Source organism: Parasteatoda tepidariorum, chromosome 4 (genome assembly GCF_043381705.1).
Source record: "Parasteatoda tepidariorum isolate YZ-2023 chromosome 4, CAS_Ptep_4.0, whole genome shotgun sequence".
Taxonomy (NCBI): Eukaryota; Metazoa; Arthropoda; class Arachnida; order Araneae; family Theridiidae; genus Parasteatoda; species Parasteatoda tepidariorum.
The window spans coordinates 55,054,169-55,070,925 of NC_092207.1; the positions used below are offsets into that span (position 1 = coordinate 55,054,169).

The 16,757-nt window shown below is 30.9% G+C and overlaps 1 protein-coding gene across 1 annotated transcript in view; it reads left to right on the forward strand.

Moving 5' to 3' along the window:
* LOC107444737 (alkaline phosphatase) overlaps positions 1 to 8,211 on the forward strand; it is a 21,622-nt gene extending 13,411 nt beyond the window's left edge. The window contains exons 6-9 of the mRNA XM_071179871.1: positions 720 to 860; positions 2,457 to 2,651; positions 3,808 to 3,921; positions 7,587 to 8,211. Of these exons, the coding sequence (XP_071035972.1) occupies positions 720 to 860; positions 2,457 to 2,651; positions 3,808 to 3,921; positions 7,587 to 7,870 (734 nt within the window). The 3' untranslated portion in view covers positions 7,871 to 8,211. The remainder of the gene's footprint in view (positions 1 to 719; positions 861 to 2,456; positions 2,652 to 3,807; positions 3,922 to 7,586) is intronic.
* Positions 8,212 to 16,757: the final 8,546 nt, after the last annotated feature.

Below are 16,757 nucleotides of genomic sequence, written 5' to 3' on the forward strand. Positions count from 1 at the left end.
CGTGTGGCAGCTTGTATCCAGGCTAGAGGCGGATCAACACCTTATTGAACTTGTTACTGTAACTCTACAATAAATTATTCAATTGTTCTGAAATTTTAATCATTTACTATTCTGTACATTTTCTTCTTATCCACCAATTTTCGTTTCAATCGGACTACTCCTTCTTGGTGCGTCGATTTTTTTGTTATAGAGTGTAATATTTTTTGGAAACGAAATTTAATTTGTGTTGCACACAGAAATTAGCTCCGATTTTTTATTTTATTTATTTACTACTTTTTCAATACTAAATTTCGTAAGAAATTAAAATATTTAATATAAAAAGAAATTTTTCCATCATCTTTCATTCACGAGTTACCCCACTAGTTACCCCACTTATCACAGTCATAGTTACCCCACTTATCTTCAAAACTGAGGCCTACCATACTGGAGTCATATTCTACGCACTATATGGATTTGTATAAAGCGGGAGTAGCTACGAACAACAATCGTATCACAGACCTATGGTTTCAGAAACCCTGGTACCGTATCTATTTAATCAATGATACGACTAGGTCTGATCATTTAGTTGGCTCTCAGGTTTTGAGTATTAATTTATCAAAAATTTCCTTTCTGAATTAATTCGATAAGTCAACTCAGGTCAAATAGTATGTAACATTTTAATAATGTCTCTAAGTGCCACTATAAAATAACAATCTGAAATCTCAAAAACATACTTTCAGGATTGTTCCATTCGAACCATCTACCATACGTAACAGAGCGACCACACCTTAAAAAAGAGTATCCCACATTAACAGAGATGACAGAAAAAGCAATAAAATTACTCAATAGGAATTCAAAAGGATATTTTCTGCTTGTTGAAGGTAAGAAGTATGCATTAATTTCAATTAAATAATTTCGGTTGGTTATTAATTTAATAGATTACATGAAACTATAGAGTGCCGCTTGAAGCCCGTGTCCAATCTCTTAATTTCCGAACAGCAACAAAAATAATTATAAAAGAGGTATCTAGGTATAATAAAATGGCTATGCACTACATAATGCAGCCTCACTTGAAAAAAAAAATTAATGAGTTTGCATTTATCTTGAAATTGGTGCAGGATAGAAGGCAGAAAACCAAACTACAAAGTTACAGAGCATTATTAAGTTATTACAAATGTGGTTTTTGATTTTTGCAAAAAATTCCGGATTAAATTATGATATAAAGTACCGGCACTTAAAATGACTCATCCATAAAAATCTTTTTTACCATAATTTTTACATTAATGTTTATTTAGAGTGATTCTGAGATTTTTTGTTCCGTAACATGTTCCTGGAAAAGTGAATAAGCAAAAATTATCAGCCCCTTGAGATCCGGTACTTTTTATCGTAATTTGATCCGGAATTTTTTACATTGTAGTAAGCGCAGAACGCATATAACGCGATGTTCGCAATTTCGTGCCCCGTGACGGGATAAAATGAGGCAGGCAATTTTTATAAATTACAAGAACACATTTTTCTTCGATCTTAAACTTGTCTTTAATTTTGATTATTGAAAATAAAAAATAAACCTTATGATAACTAGCTTTTTTTATAAGATCGCTTCTTTCGTCACAGAGTAAGAAACTACATACAAACAAATGCGCTTTTTAAACGTTAGATTTCCAGCATTAATGAAAATTACAAAAGTTTTTTTCTACTAAATTAATGATGCTCAGCAATTTTTTTAAACGTTTTTTTCAATTTTATTAATCAACCGACCACAGTGCTGACGTAAAATATCCGCAGTGGTAAACTGATCATGGGTTAAATCTCCTTGCCGTTCGGCTAGCTGTGGAAAGGTTTCGTGGTTTTCCTCTCCATGCAACGCAAATACGGGACAAAATTCTCCCAATACTCGATCCAGAAGTTCCCTTGTCTTCTAGATTGAGTACAAAATTGCAAAACGAATTTGAACGTTGGTCACCGTTACTAACAGGCTAACCGCGGGAGGCTTTAGTGATTTTCCTCTCCATGTAACGTAAATGCGGATTAGTTCCATAAAAAAAACCACCATGAAGGCTTGCTTGTTCCAAAGCTTGATCCAGGAGTTCCCTTGTCTTCTGTTGTGGGTTTAAAATTATAAGGCTACGGTAATGAAAATTGATAGTCCTTTCAAACAGAATTGGATTGGCTGTTCAGCGCCAGTTATAAAATAAGAATAAAAGGGGAGAAGTGTACAGAGAAAAAGTGAGGGAATTTCTAGGTATAATTTATAATAATGTAACAAAGCTTTAAAAAAAAAATCTAAGGTTTACATTTTTCTAATGAAAAAATATAATTTCACTGCAATATTAGACAGGTTCTGCAAATAGGCAAAATAACACTGAATAGTGAACATTAACTATGAATGATTTCTTTTAAAAATATATCAATCCAGCTTCCGTTTAAATGGAATGGAAACTTAATATTTATGAGTAAAACTGTATGCCGTATTTCAGGGGGAAGAATTGATCATGCACATCACGAAAACTGGGCAATGAAAGCGCTCGAAGAAGGAGTTGAATTTGATCAAGCCATACAGAAGGCCATAGATATTGTCGATGAAAAGGACACTCTTATAGTGGTCACTGCTGACCACTCTCATGTTTTCGCCCTGGGTGGAGATTATCCTGTCAGAGGGACTGAAATTATAGGTGATTAAAATAGATTTTTTGATGATATTTTTATACACCTTTTTTAAATACTTTTCTTTTTAAAACAAGGTACTAAAATCATGTATATTACAATTATGAAAATGAGGCTATATCTGGGTCCCAAATTGCCTTAAAATGACCATTTCAGTAACAGATTATGTTAATTCAGATTCAAACTAAATTTCCACAATATTGCACACAATCAATCTGGAAGTAAAAAAACACTTTATGTAGCAAATTTAGAAATTGTTTAATTTTATGTATTTATTTGTTGTATTGCTAAATTATCTGTGTTGCATTAAAAAAGACGAATTTTTCAAACAAGACTACGTAAAAACAATCCAAATATACAGTTTTTTAATGAAAATATTGAACTTACTATGAAACATTTTCTGCTTCTCTAATCTTACTTTTCTCCCGAAATTTTGAAATTTCTAATAATTATTATTATTTGTTCCATTTAAAACTTTAATTTTGACAGTCCAATTATACATTTCCAAGAAAAATTAAATAAATTAAATCGTTAACATTTATTAGTGAACTGTAGAACAAATGAAGAAAGAAGGTTTTTGAAAATCGATTTTATTGTTTCCCCGAAAAATCAGTTTAATTCGAGCTAAAACGAACAATTCGTCTCCTATTTAGATTAACTTTTTTCTTGAACACTTCTCAAATTATTATCATTAAGGCTATTTGACAATATTTGTCTGACAACTCAGCAAGAAGGAGCTGAATTGCACTGAAAAAGGATTTAAAATGTTGAATGTCTATTAGCGAATCAGCATAATTGCACTGAAAAAAAGATTAAAATTTTTTCGTGTCTATTAGCAGATCAGCATAATTGCACTGAAAAATGATTCAAATTGTTTAATGTCTATTAACAGATCAGCATATGAAGGGCACATTAAATATATTAAAAAAAAGGCCGAACACATTCATATACCATTTTTTTCTTGAGGACCGTAAAAATTGCTAAAACTATTTTTGACGCTAATGATACTTAATTAATTGTAGTGCTGGATACTAGGTATTTTAGTTACTAGTGCATAATAAATTGATAAGTACCTAACATAAGTATTTTGTTTGTAAGTTTTAACGGCCCCCAAAAAGGAATAGTACCACCAATCACAATAAATTATTAATCTATCTTTTACAGGTATTGGTGGAGTTTCAGACATAGACAATTTAACTTTTACTACTCTGGGTTACCTAAATGGACCAGGTTACAAGAAAAACGCCCGAGAACGCAACTTGACCAATGACGAAGCTAGTAAGTCAGTTTTATCATATATGTTTCTCACAAACGCATTTATGTATTGTTTTTACTTTAAAGGCCTAATTGTTTTCGAATAATAAAAAAACTCATAACCAGGATGCTCTGCTTTAATTACCTATTTTCTTTAATTTAATTCATTAAAATTTTCATTATTGCAATGTACTTTGGCTAGAGTGTTTAGTAAAGATCAGATAGATTGAGTTTAGGCTCCAAGAAGAGGAAGAGGCAACACTGCAGTACATCTTAAATAACGTACCGCACTTAAGTATAAGAAATCAAACGTTGCTGTTATACCAAGATTTAGGCAAAATGAAAAGTAATTCATTGAGGTCATTCATATATATTTTTAGGTACATTAGGGGGTCTCAAATTAGTATATAGGCAAAGAAGAAGCAAAAACGTTAAAGAAATAAGTTGAATTCCTTGTTAGAAAGGTAAGATGAAAAACAATTTCACCAGTTTGGTTATCTGGTGAAACTCAGTGCTTCTGATAGTGGCTTTTACACTTATTCCTATAAAATAAAATAGGCTTTATAAAATAGGTTTTAAAGTAGGTTTCTAGTCTTTCAGTCCCACTTTCTGCAGTAGTAATTTGTCAAGTTTATATATCTTTTTGTTTTTCTTCTTTTTTTTCAAATTATTTTCCTTTTTTTCCTTCATTTTCATTCATTTGATAAGGATTTTATGTATATACTAGTGGGCTGCGCCCCCTGCTCGCTCACGCTCGCCAACCCCCGCTACGCATTCTTTCTTTGCTACGCATTCTTATACGGTTTGCTTCGCAAACCAAGCTAGCCTAGCTCGCTAATAACTTAGGTACATTGCAAATTCACAAAGGTCTAAGAATTCAAAACAATCATTCAAATCCATATAAAAACTTTCTTTTAAAAAAAAATTACATCTTTTTAGTAAATACTAAGTCATTAAAATAAATTTGAGTTCAAATAAATGACATGTAATTCGTTAAACCTATTAGAAATGTGCTATAGTATAANAGGAATCCTAAACGTGATTAAACCCTTGTCATCTGTAACACTGGGTTACGTGGTTCGTTCTGCCTTTGTAAGACTCAACTCTTATTTTCAAATTGAGAAAAGACCTGAGATCAAAGATCTCCTTGTTTTTCTCGTTCTTGGGCAGTGTTACTATAAATAATGGAAGGTTTTTGAGTGCACCGTCTCGAAAACTTCTCATTTGTTTCACTTTCAGAAAAGTAAATTCTAGTGCAATCAGCGCACTTTCAATTTCGCTTGTTTCCATATTTGATGGAATATCCTTCATTACTACTCTAAGGGGTTTGTCTCCTTTCAAGTTGTGGGTGAAAAATTTAATATTTTCATCTCTAAAATGCTTTGTGACAACTCGAAAGTCGTCTTCATTAGCTAAAGTCAGTTTTATCGAATCACCAAAAACTTTACCAGTAAATCCAGTCATTCCTAGAAAATCTCTAAGAATTTTTGTAATACTAGTTCAGGTTTGCTGGTTATCATTGATAGTAATCGGAGGGACTTTCCGTTTCTTAATCTTTTGGATTTGGAACCCATCTAAATCCATCTCTTCGTTTTCGCTATCATAATTCTCAATTTCATTATCATTATCAACTTTTACTTCTTCGCTCTCTTTTGCGTCTATTTCTACTTCTTTCTCAACTTCTAATTCTACAAATTTCTCCTTTTCCACACTTTTGCCTTTTTTGCAGGTCCGCTTTTATCATCACTGTCAGATGTTAGAGCAGAGCTGACCTTTTCTATCGCTTTCTTAGCTTTTCCCCCTTTTTTCCGAGGTAAGTTTGATTTTGGTTTTTCTATCGTGACCTCTTTCACGATCTCTATGTCTTTCACAGGGGGAATGGGCAGTTCCTCTCTCCGTGTCAACATCTTTTGCAAGTGCCTATTCTCTTGCCTCAACTTTTCATTCTCTAGCAGAAGTTTATCTATCTTTTCATTCATAGATTTCATCTGCTCTGCCATAATAGCCAATGCCCCATCATTGCTATTTGTACTTCCACTAGTGTTATTTCCACTCATCGGAGGAACATAACAACCACTTTTCAACTTTTCTATAAATTGCTTATTTAAAACCTTCACAACATCAAAATCCTTTATACCGGGTACCGCCGCGAAGCCCGGCGGCAAGCCACCGCTACTTCCGACGCGCTCTCCGGTATCCACGTTTCCCTTCAACACGTCACTATACTGCACAACAGGGTTGGAGTTAGATGTTTCTCCCGTAGGATACTCCATTAACTCCTGTTCCAGTAGCCCTGTGGCTGCTTTGGTGATATTCCTTTTCGAGAGCCCTAATAAGGGCTGGAGTGAATCACTCAACTCTGAAACTGGCTCAACAGTCCGGATGCCCGATAACTCGGGGGTCGAGCCCCCGCAGCACTCGGACCCTGCGACTGAAGAGCACCGAAGGTGACCGCTACCTCTTCCACCGGAAGGCATCTTCTTATCAACAGAGAATCTCTTATCAGGAGCTAATCTGGAGACGTCTTTCCTCTTCGGAGTCTGGAACCTGAATGGTGTCATTTGATAAGGATTTTATGTATATACTAGAGGGCTGCGCCCCCTGCTCGCTCACGCTCGCCAACCCCCGCTACGCATTCTTTCTTTGCTACGCCTTCTTATATGGTTTGCTTCGCAAACCAAGCTCGCCTCGCTCGCTACTAACTTAGGTACATTGCAAATGCACAAAAGTCTAAGAATTCAAAACAATCATTCAAATCCATATAAAAACATTTATTTAAAAAAAAAAAAAAATTACATCTTTTTAGTAAATACTAAGTCATTAAAATAAATTTGAGTTTAAATAAATGACATGTAATTCGTTAAACCTATTAGAAATGTGCTATAGTATAATTCGTAATATGAATCAAAAATCGTCAAATAAATTCGTAATATATAAATTCATGAAAAAAAGCGCTTTCGACAAAATACTAAAATGGAGATCTATCGACAAAGACTACTCCCTTCTATCCAGCTTAATAGTATGAGATTGCCGCAGCTGATGCTCTCTGGTTATTTCAGTTTCCGTTTTTAAAAACGCTATATGTTAAGCCATCTCGGCTAGAGTTGGCACGCGACATTTTTAGCGGCAATCATGGGTCGATTCGCCGTGTAAGAGAAATAGTAACGTAAACAAAACAAAGCAAACGTTGCCACCGGCGGAAAAGAAATACAGCCAAAATTTGGGAGCCACGTAAGAGAATTATATACATTAGATATATATCACGGTCTTTACGAAGGTTTTTTTTTTTTTTGTTGCTGTTTGTTTATTTTGGTGATTCTGTAAATTCTATTTTCGAAAATTTCTTTAGTTCATCAAATACATTTCTCAATAATTTGTTTTTGTAATTGCTTTATTTGTATGTAAATTAAAATTTTTAGACTTAATTTATCAGGTAGTATGTACACATTACACCTCCTTTTTCGCTTCAACCTATACTTAGTCTTCTTTCCCTAAATTGCAGTAATAAACTGTACCAGTGTTGCTTGTCTCTCCCTTTATCAATGGGAGACTTATGCCTGTTAATTATGTTTGATGTGTGTCTTAAATATTTAAACTTGAGCTTCTTATGTGTTATTGAAAAGCCCTTCTACATTTAATTTGTTTTGAATTTCAGTTTTAAAGAGTAATCAAATACTTTTCTTTTAAAGTGAATCCAGAATTTCAACAAGACGCTTTGCTTCCACTTGATTCTGAAACCCATGGATCAGAAGATGTCCCTGTATATGCTCGAGGTCCTATGGCTCATCTCTTTCACGGTGTCTATGAACAGTCTTACATACCTCATGCCATGGCTTACGCATCCTGCATAGGTTCCAATAAAGAACACTGCAATCATGCTTGGTCTATTTATGGTACGCAGTCTTCTCTGACTGCATTGAAATTAACTGCAATTGCTATATGGACGTACTTTGTAGGGATGAAAATACTTTAATTAGGTTTTTACGTCATAAATTTTTCATTTCCCTTTGTGTTTGCTAAAAATTATTGTAAAAATCACTGCTATAGCAAAATTCTTTAATTAGGCTTAATTAGTCTCCCAAAAACGAATGAACTTTCGTAACACGCAATTTTCTTTGAAATGAGAAACTTTTGTGCTCTAATTTATTAACTATGGTGAAAAATTACCTCGTCTCTACAATGTTTCAATGTATAAAATTATGTAAAAATTGAGAATTATTTTTTAATATTCATAATGTCCATCTCGATAAAAAAAATATCACGAAATCGTCATTTTTGTTTAAAAAAATGTACAAATAAAATTTTTTTTTCTAATTGTGTTTAAAAGTTTTTCGTCTTTAAGTCTACTTTATTCTCCTCAATATTTAACTTCGAATTTAAAGTTTTCAAACTGAATCAAAAGCATCTTTAATTTTCACTGGTAAAAGAGCTTAATAATGCAGCTCTATTGCCAATAAAAGCATATGAGCAATGTGAAAAATCTCGAATCAAATTACGACAAAAAGTACTGGCACTCTTTTCCGTAATATCCATTTTTAGAGGAACATGTCACAGGAACCAAAGACTGGTATAAAATAATAAACCTAAAAAATAAAACATAAGTTTCAACTCTCTCCTTCGTTAAAACCTTTGTCCAATGTTTAATGCTTGAATAGTAGTTCTCTTACCATTCTTCTTCTTCAGTGACATGACAGCCTTAGGTGGGACCAGGCCTTCTCAAGAATTTTCTTCCAGGCCAGCCGATTTATTTTTGGCCAGCCGTGGTTTCACTTATCATTACATTATTAAATGTTTTACCAAAAATCAATCAGAATTATTCTCATAAACCATGCAATATACACTTTAAAAACTCTGAAATGTAACAGAACAAAAAAAATTCGTTAATGTGTTTTTTTTTTTTTTTTTTGCTATTTCAATAAGTTGATTATTTCCTTATTCAGAAAACGAGGAAGAAAATTATAAAATCAATAAAATAATTTTATTTACAGACGTCTAGAATCTTTCCAAAATTTATTTATTCTTCGTGTTGACAATAAATTATCGGTTTAACACTTTCTCAAAAAATCGATAGCTTTCAATCTTAAGGAAGACAAACATTTATCACCGATATCAGAAATTTGATTATTGAAAAACATTTTTCATAAATATGGAAGCTATAGAAAACCTTTAAAATAAGATATGAAATTTGGATAATTTGCTTTGAAAAATGTTTTATGTATGGAAATTTTTAAGAATATTTCCTTACTTAATAATAGTAAATTATCAATTATTTACTCCAAATTTAAAAAAAGAAGAGATCTGTTTTTCCAATTCAGCTATTTCATTTCTAGATATCTGAGATTCTTCATGTGAATAGTCAATGAAAATGAAAACTCTACATATCTTTTAATAGGTAATAAAATGAGCTCATAAATTTTGCACAGATTAAAATTTTTTCTTCATTTAGTTGAATTCTGGTTAAAACATCGATGAATGTCAATATATTGGCCTATAGTAATAGAGATTTCATGTGAATAGTCAATGAAAATGAAAACTCTAAATTTCTCTTAATAGGTGATAAAATGAGCTCATAAATTTTGCATAGCTTAGAATGTTTTCTTTATTTAGTTGAATTCCGGTTAAAACATCGATGAATGTCGATATATTGGCCTGTTACTGAAGTAATAGAGATTTTTTAAATTTAGAATCTTTTCAAGAAATAAAAAATATTTTCTTTATTCGTAAATGTAAATAGATTAATAATTAATGTAAAATATGAATAAAAGTAAAATAAAAGTTTTATTATATTTTATTGTTAGAAAAAAAAACTCATCTATAAAGGTAAAAAAATTATAATGTAACTTGATCTACATTCAAAACTCAATAATTACAAATTAAATAAGTACTAAAACAATCTCGTTAACTGCCTTTTAGTTTCGATATAACTAATTTAAATCTGTGATTAACGAGTCAAACATTATAAGTTTTAAAATTATAAAATTGCCCTCCAATTATTACTGAGGTTTATATTTTAATAGCGGAATATAATAAAACATTTTTCTTTTCAATTTTTTATTTAAAAATATGATAAAGAAAATTAACACGATCAGAAAATAAAAGATACTCTAGAGGCTGTTTTTTAAAACAAAATAAAAACGGAGTTTACAAGGCATAATTTTATAAAAAATTTGAAACATAATGAAGAGTAATGAAAAAATTATAATGCATTAAAAAAGACAGTTCTTTACTATAGAAAAGTAAAAATTAATTCCAATGAAAAATTATAATTCAGATATAATTGAAGATATTTTTAAAGATCTGTTGTCAGGAATTTTTTCCCCTTCGCATTATTACTTGCCGGATTCAGCGATAGTCAGTTTATCAAAAATATATCTTCTTTGCATGATCTGCTAATGTAATATTTATATTACCTTAACACTGGGATGGGCAAACTTTTTTGGTCGAGGGCCAAAAATCGAGAAAAAAAAGTTTGGTGGGCCAAGTTAAAACTTCTAAAATATGAAAATATGATATACAAGTTTTAATTTAGACATTTAATGAGATGAATGAAATTGCGATTTAATTTCTTATATTGAGGTTCGAAGTGAGATGTGCTTATTTTAAGGAACGAGGCTAAATGCCTCGTCTACTTCTAACTATTAACTATAGTCTACTTCTAAAACTATTTTTTCTAAGGTTCATAGTTGAAAACACTTGTTCACATATATAAGATGAAGCATACATAGCACTGATTTTCTGGGCATGAAATTAAATTTTGGAAACTAACTTTTGGTAATGATTTGTAAAACTCAAACTTTAGCATATTTATGATCAACTGCTTCCGATGATTGTCAGATTGCAACTCATTCAAATCACGCTGCAAATCCAACCCCACTGTTTCACAATAACGTGAAAGGCATGGTAAAAGTATCTAATTCTGTTTGAATGGCACTGAAATCTTGAAATATGAGTTCATATTCAAAATGGAGTTTTTTCAAGCCATTTTCGCAATTCCTAAGCTATTCCTTATTTACTGAGGGTATTGAATTTAACCTCGAGAAATAAGACAAGGCATTCTTAGCTAGCTGCCCATAAAGCAGATTAAGTTTCAGTTTTAAAGCTTTAAGATGGGTCCAGATATCATCGATGAATTGATTTTTGCATCTTAACATTCAAGTTGTTCATATGACAAAAAAGATCTGTCCAAGTTCATTCATCATTGAACTCAAGACGCTCTAAATCAACTTTGCGTTTTTTAGTAGCTTGTTTGGGGTTTAAAAAGTTTACAGTCAAGGAAGCACCAGCCATTTTATAAATTTAAAAATTTCACGATTATTTACAATGACATGTGTGTGCAATTTTTTCATACAAAATAAATGTTAGAACTCGAGCCGGCAGAAAAATCCACTCGTTGGAGCTTAAAATGCGCAGTCTGCCACATGTGAAGTGCAATTCACCTATAGTATATTCTCTATGCCTACGCCTCGAGAAAGACAGACCTTCGTGGGAGCCAATCTACGGCTATTCCATAAATAACTTCTGCTTTTACCATTTTAGCAATTGAAGCTATCTGGTCTTACTATTTCCATCAATTTAAGCTTTGTAGAACAAAAATAGAGAAAGTAAAAAGGACATCAAAACTTAGTTAAAAAAAAAAAGAACAAAAACTTTAAACTAAGTAGACAAGAAAATGAATGTATAATGTATTGTTTATATTCGCCGCGGATCGTTGAGTTAAAATTCTATCCGCGGGCCGGATAAAACCTTCCAGCGGACCACAGTTGGCCCGCGAATTGCCCATCCCTGCCTTAACGCATAGTTAAGGGCAAGATTAATATTAACTGTTGTTTCGGCTTAAATAGGTTAAACTTTGCCACTGTTGTTTAAACAAATTTCTTGAAAATGAACTTTATTATAAAAATTAAAGAAGTAAATACTATTACAATTTAGTTTGTTAAATAATAATAATAATATCTATATAGAGATATTTGAGATTTAAAAATAAAAAGAACTAAATAACTGCTGGATTCTACAACAAAGATTTGCAATAACAAACTGCATATTAATAAGTGTTTGTAAAATATATGAGCATATTCTTACCCAAGCGTCATTTTTATTGAAATAAATCTATCAACATTTTTCAAAAAGAAATTTTTTTTAAAAAAAACTCTGAGTGATAAATATAATGAGCAGCTGAAATTTTCTTTCTCCCATATTTCATTTCTACGTTACTCTGCTACCTTGTTTTCAACGATTGTGTCTGTTTATCGTGGTGACATCTATACTATAAACTTTTAACTAATCACCTTAAATTAATTTGTTTGCTATTAATATTAAAATTTCTTTACACACAATAGTTCTGCAGGCAATGTTAACATTCCAATTTTCATGTGAAACAAATTTCAAGTGAATTTCGTGATACGAAATGTATGCTACCAAAAAACTTCAATCATCTGCTTTTATTAGTTCCTACATAGTGGCGCTGGCTATCTTTCAAACTCAAACTTCAAGATAGTTGTTTTAAGTTAATGTATAAAATAATCATATAATATTTTTAATCATATAACATTAACTTTCGTAACAAAGAGGCACCACTTTGGGTTTGAAAACGCATGTTAGTTTGAAATGATACTAACTACTAGTTTGAAATGACTACATTTAATGCTGCTGCTATCTAGTGAGATATATGGGACATAAAAGTTTTTCGTCTTTCCTTCAAAAAGTTTTGTAAATAAATTTTCCTTTTATGTGATTCACACGTCGTAAAAATATTTAAACTTTTCCTTTATTAAGAAAACGGAACAAAGTATCAAATGAAAAATTTTTTTTTTGAAATTAGAAGTAGTAAAATAAATCCTTTATGATTGAAGAGAAAAGAAGTCACTCTCTGCTATTAAATCTTCAAATCAAAAAATTTAACTACTTAAAAACTTTTTTGTAATATTTGAAATTATAATTAAATATTATTTTAAATAAACAAATGATTATTAATAATTATTGAAGATTCCTCTGACATCCAAATAGGTAATGATATTTTTTTATCTGACCGAAATCTACAATCACAATCAATAAGTATACGAAACTTCCGATTTTCTTACTGGTTCTGCTATCTATTAATAATTATATGTGGAATAAATTTAGAGAAAGTATTGTATGAAAAACTAACTTTTAATTTGAATAGCATGTTAAATTTTTCTTAACCTTTTTTTAGAAGACTCTGCGTGCATAAATAGAAGAAAAATTTTGCTAATTTAAAAATGTACATTAAACCTTTGTAATAACCAAACAGAAGTTATTATTAAAATTGATGATAATAAAATAATAATTTAAATTATTGTAATTCTTGTTACGAAATTTTTTCCAGTTGTATTATTTATTTAGAGTAAAGAAGAGGCATTATTTTCATTTTAATAAAATTTTGCTTTTACTTAAAATAATAATAAATTCTGAAGTACTTTAGAGTTTTAGATATTAACTTTATTGTCATGATAAACAAATCAATACTAAGCAAATTAATGATTTAAAATTGAAGATTTACTTCATGTATGAATAAATTAGTTTATAGTTTTTCTTTGTTGTATTTGATTACTTTCCAGGCCAATCGAAATAAAAAATTTCCTTGTGTCAGTCTAGGAATAAAAAAACGTCAAATTTGGTTTGAAGAAAAAAAAGAGGAGAGTAAGAAAGAGAAATTTATCAGACAACCTTTTCCTTTTCACATCCCTTTTGTTTTATAAAACAGTGTCTAGATGGCAGCATCATACACTTTATAAAATATAAAAGTGATTTCAATTATACATAAAATCTTTATTTAAAGTTCACATTTAAAAAAAAAAAAAAAAAAAAAAAAAAAAAAAAAAAAAAAAAAAAAANAAAGAAAAAAAAGATAGTAAATGTGAAACAAAATTCAATATATTCCTAAACTTCAAATAATTAGAAGTTATGTTTAATACTACATTCTAAGTTCAATGCTATATCATACTTTTTATTATATTTATTATAAATTACTTTATGCAAAATATTGAAATAAATTGATGGTTTAAGAACTAACGGCATGCTAGAAATTTTTAACTAAACACACATTAAATATTTTAAAAAATTAGGCCTTTTTCAAAGAGATACGTAAGTAAATTTCTATGAAAAGAGTTACATTTTTCGTGCATTTTTAGTTACATCTCCTGAAAGCTAAAATTAAATTTATAAAATTTGAAAAGTAGGATTTTTATGACCCCAAAAGCAATTACCATATTGTGGAATTAAACAAACTTCGATAGATAAAATATGAAATTTAGCAGGATCAATTTATAAAAAGAGTAAAATGTTTTATTTAAATAAAAAAAAACGATCATATTTAAATTTTTTTAAAGATTATTTTCAGCACACACGGATAGATAATCCTACATGATTTGCACCGTCATTGACCAAATGTTTAGAGAGAATTTTTAATACCTCTACCATTTCATTCATTATCATTTCGTTAATGTTGATTAATTTTCTTCACGCAGGCGGATCTTTGTCAATAGTTGATGAAATAAGGAATGTTTTACAAAATTTAGGATAAGGAAAATTTTTAAACCATGAAAAATTATATATAAGTAAGGTAAAATTTCTTTGATTTTTAAAAATTTTTTTTTTTATCAAAAGTTAGTCAAAAATCATCCCTCGGGGAGAATGTCTTCTTTTTGTACGTTTTTTACGTTTGACGTTTTATCTCTAAAACTAATTGCGTTAATTTAAAAACAAACACACACAATTATTACCCTCGTTCTCTATGATAGGCACATTTTTTTCTTCTAAATTTTATACTATTGTACTATTAGGACTACTACTTCTTAATTTTATACTTTTCTACTACTACCTGTTCGCTTCGCTCTCCAACTCTCATAATTGCTTGACAATCATGCTTGTTTCTCTTTGTGAAACAGAAATATCATTGAAAAGCAAAATTTATTGCAGTTTCTCATAACGTATTAGCATTACAGGGTGCGTAGCGTTTTTAATAAGTGCTTAAAAGTGCTTACTTTCGATTTTCGTTTTTTAAAAGTCCTTAAAGGTGCTTTTTTCATTGAGTGTTTTTAAAAAGTGCTTAATTTCCCTTTTCCAAATTGAGATTTTTCCTTTATCTTGTAGATTTTCGCTACGCATTATGCAGAAAGACGCTGTTCACATTGTTCTATTCAACGTTTTCACAATTAATTTAACCCCAATCTATTTCGGAGCATCGTCAGACCGTAGGTTATGAAAACACCATTCGATTCACATGATTCAAAAATTTTGACAATCGTCAAAAACAGTGCCAAAGGAGTTTTATTTTTTGACATGACTGTTAAAACCAGATAAGAATGCTTTTCTTGGGATAAAATGTCTTCTTTTTAAAACCTATATACGAGTTGAAAAAAAAATCTTTCATTTTCGTCGCATATTTTATTTAACTTTGTATCCAATTATTTTGACAAGTATTAAAATAAACTGACTAGTATAAAAATCAGTAACTTGTCGATAACAGAGTTTAGTAGTATCTAGTTGACTAACCATTAAAATTTCCTATCTTTTTCTAACGGCAACGGGACCATTAGGTTCAATTACTATTCAGAATAATTTCTGTTGTGTGTTCTGTTGTGTGCTTCAGAATAATGTGCTGTGTGATTTATGCAAGCTAAATATCTTTTGTTTATGGTAACACAAATTTCTGTTGCAATTTACGAAAAAAAAGGAGTATAGATCCGTTTTTTTAATGCACCTTTTTGCTATTTAATGCAAATAAAGTGAGTAATAATGCTTCACTATTCTTTTGTATGCATAACTTCTTCATTTCGGAAATAAACCAGCTTATTTTTATAACACACTCAGCTCATTTCAATCAGTTGACATATAATTTATGATTGAAATTGATAAATAGTACATGTTTTTCTGCTGGCTTTGCAAGCACAATTAATTTTTTTGGAAGTGCCAATTTATTCATTGACCGCTCTGTTAAAGCATTTATACAGGGTGATTCTAAAAATATGGGCAAAATTTTAGGAAGTGATAGTGCACACCCAAGCAAACAATTTTTATCCTAGAATGCATGGTTGAAAACAAAACACAAAACTGTTATAGGGCGTCAAAAGTTACATTCTTATATGAGGCAAAAACACACAAAGAACGATGAAATTGAGCTATAAAAGTAAATTTAATAACATGTGATTACAATAAGTGTTCAAAACAATGGCCAGCATTGGCTATGCACGCAGTACAACGACAAATAAAAGATTGGCGAACATTCTGAAACACACCAGTCATATCGCGAACTTCCCCTGCAGCGGCCGAAAGCTTGGCGACAAATTCTTCTGCAGATTCAATGTGAGTCTCATACATAAGAGCATTCAGCTGTCTCCATAAAAAGAAATCGATACATGAAAGATCTGGCGAGCACAGTGGCCAAGCTATAGGACCACCTCGCCCAATCCATTGGTTTGGAAATGTTACGTCCAGATAGCTTCGCAGTTCTCATACCTAATGAGATGGCGCTGCGTTCTGTTGGAACCGAATACACAGACAAAATGCATATCAGCTTTTTCCTTATTAGAGAAGGGCAACATCTTCAGATGTGTTGCTAACGCGATTGACAATGCACTCTCGAATCAGCAGCTTTTATGTATGAATCGTAACGAAAATTTGTATACGAGCTCTTCTTCCCATAACATGCAAATAATAACTCGCAGCGCGGTAACTCGCAACAGGAATGGAGCTTTCAAGTTTGCATCAAACAACTTTCCAAATGCGCCAGCACCTTTGCGTTTTGTTTTCGACAATGCATTCTTTGATAAAAATTGTTTGCTTGGGTGTGTACTATCACTTCCTAAAATTTTGCCCATCTTTTTAGAATCACCCTGTATATT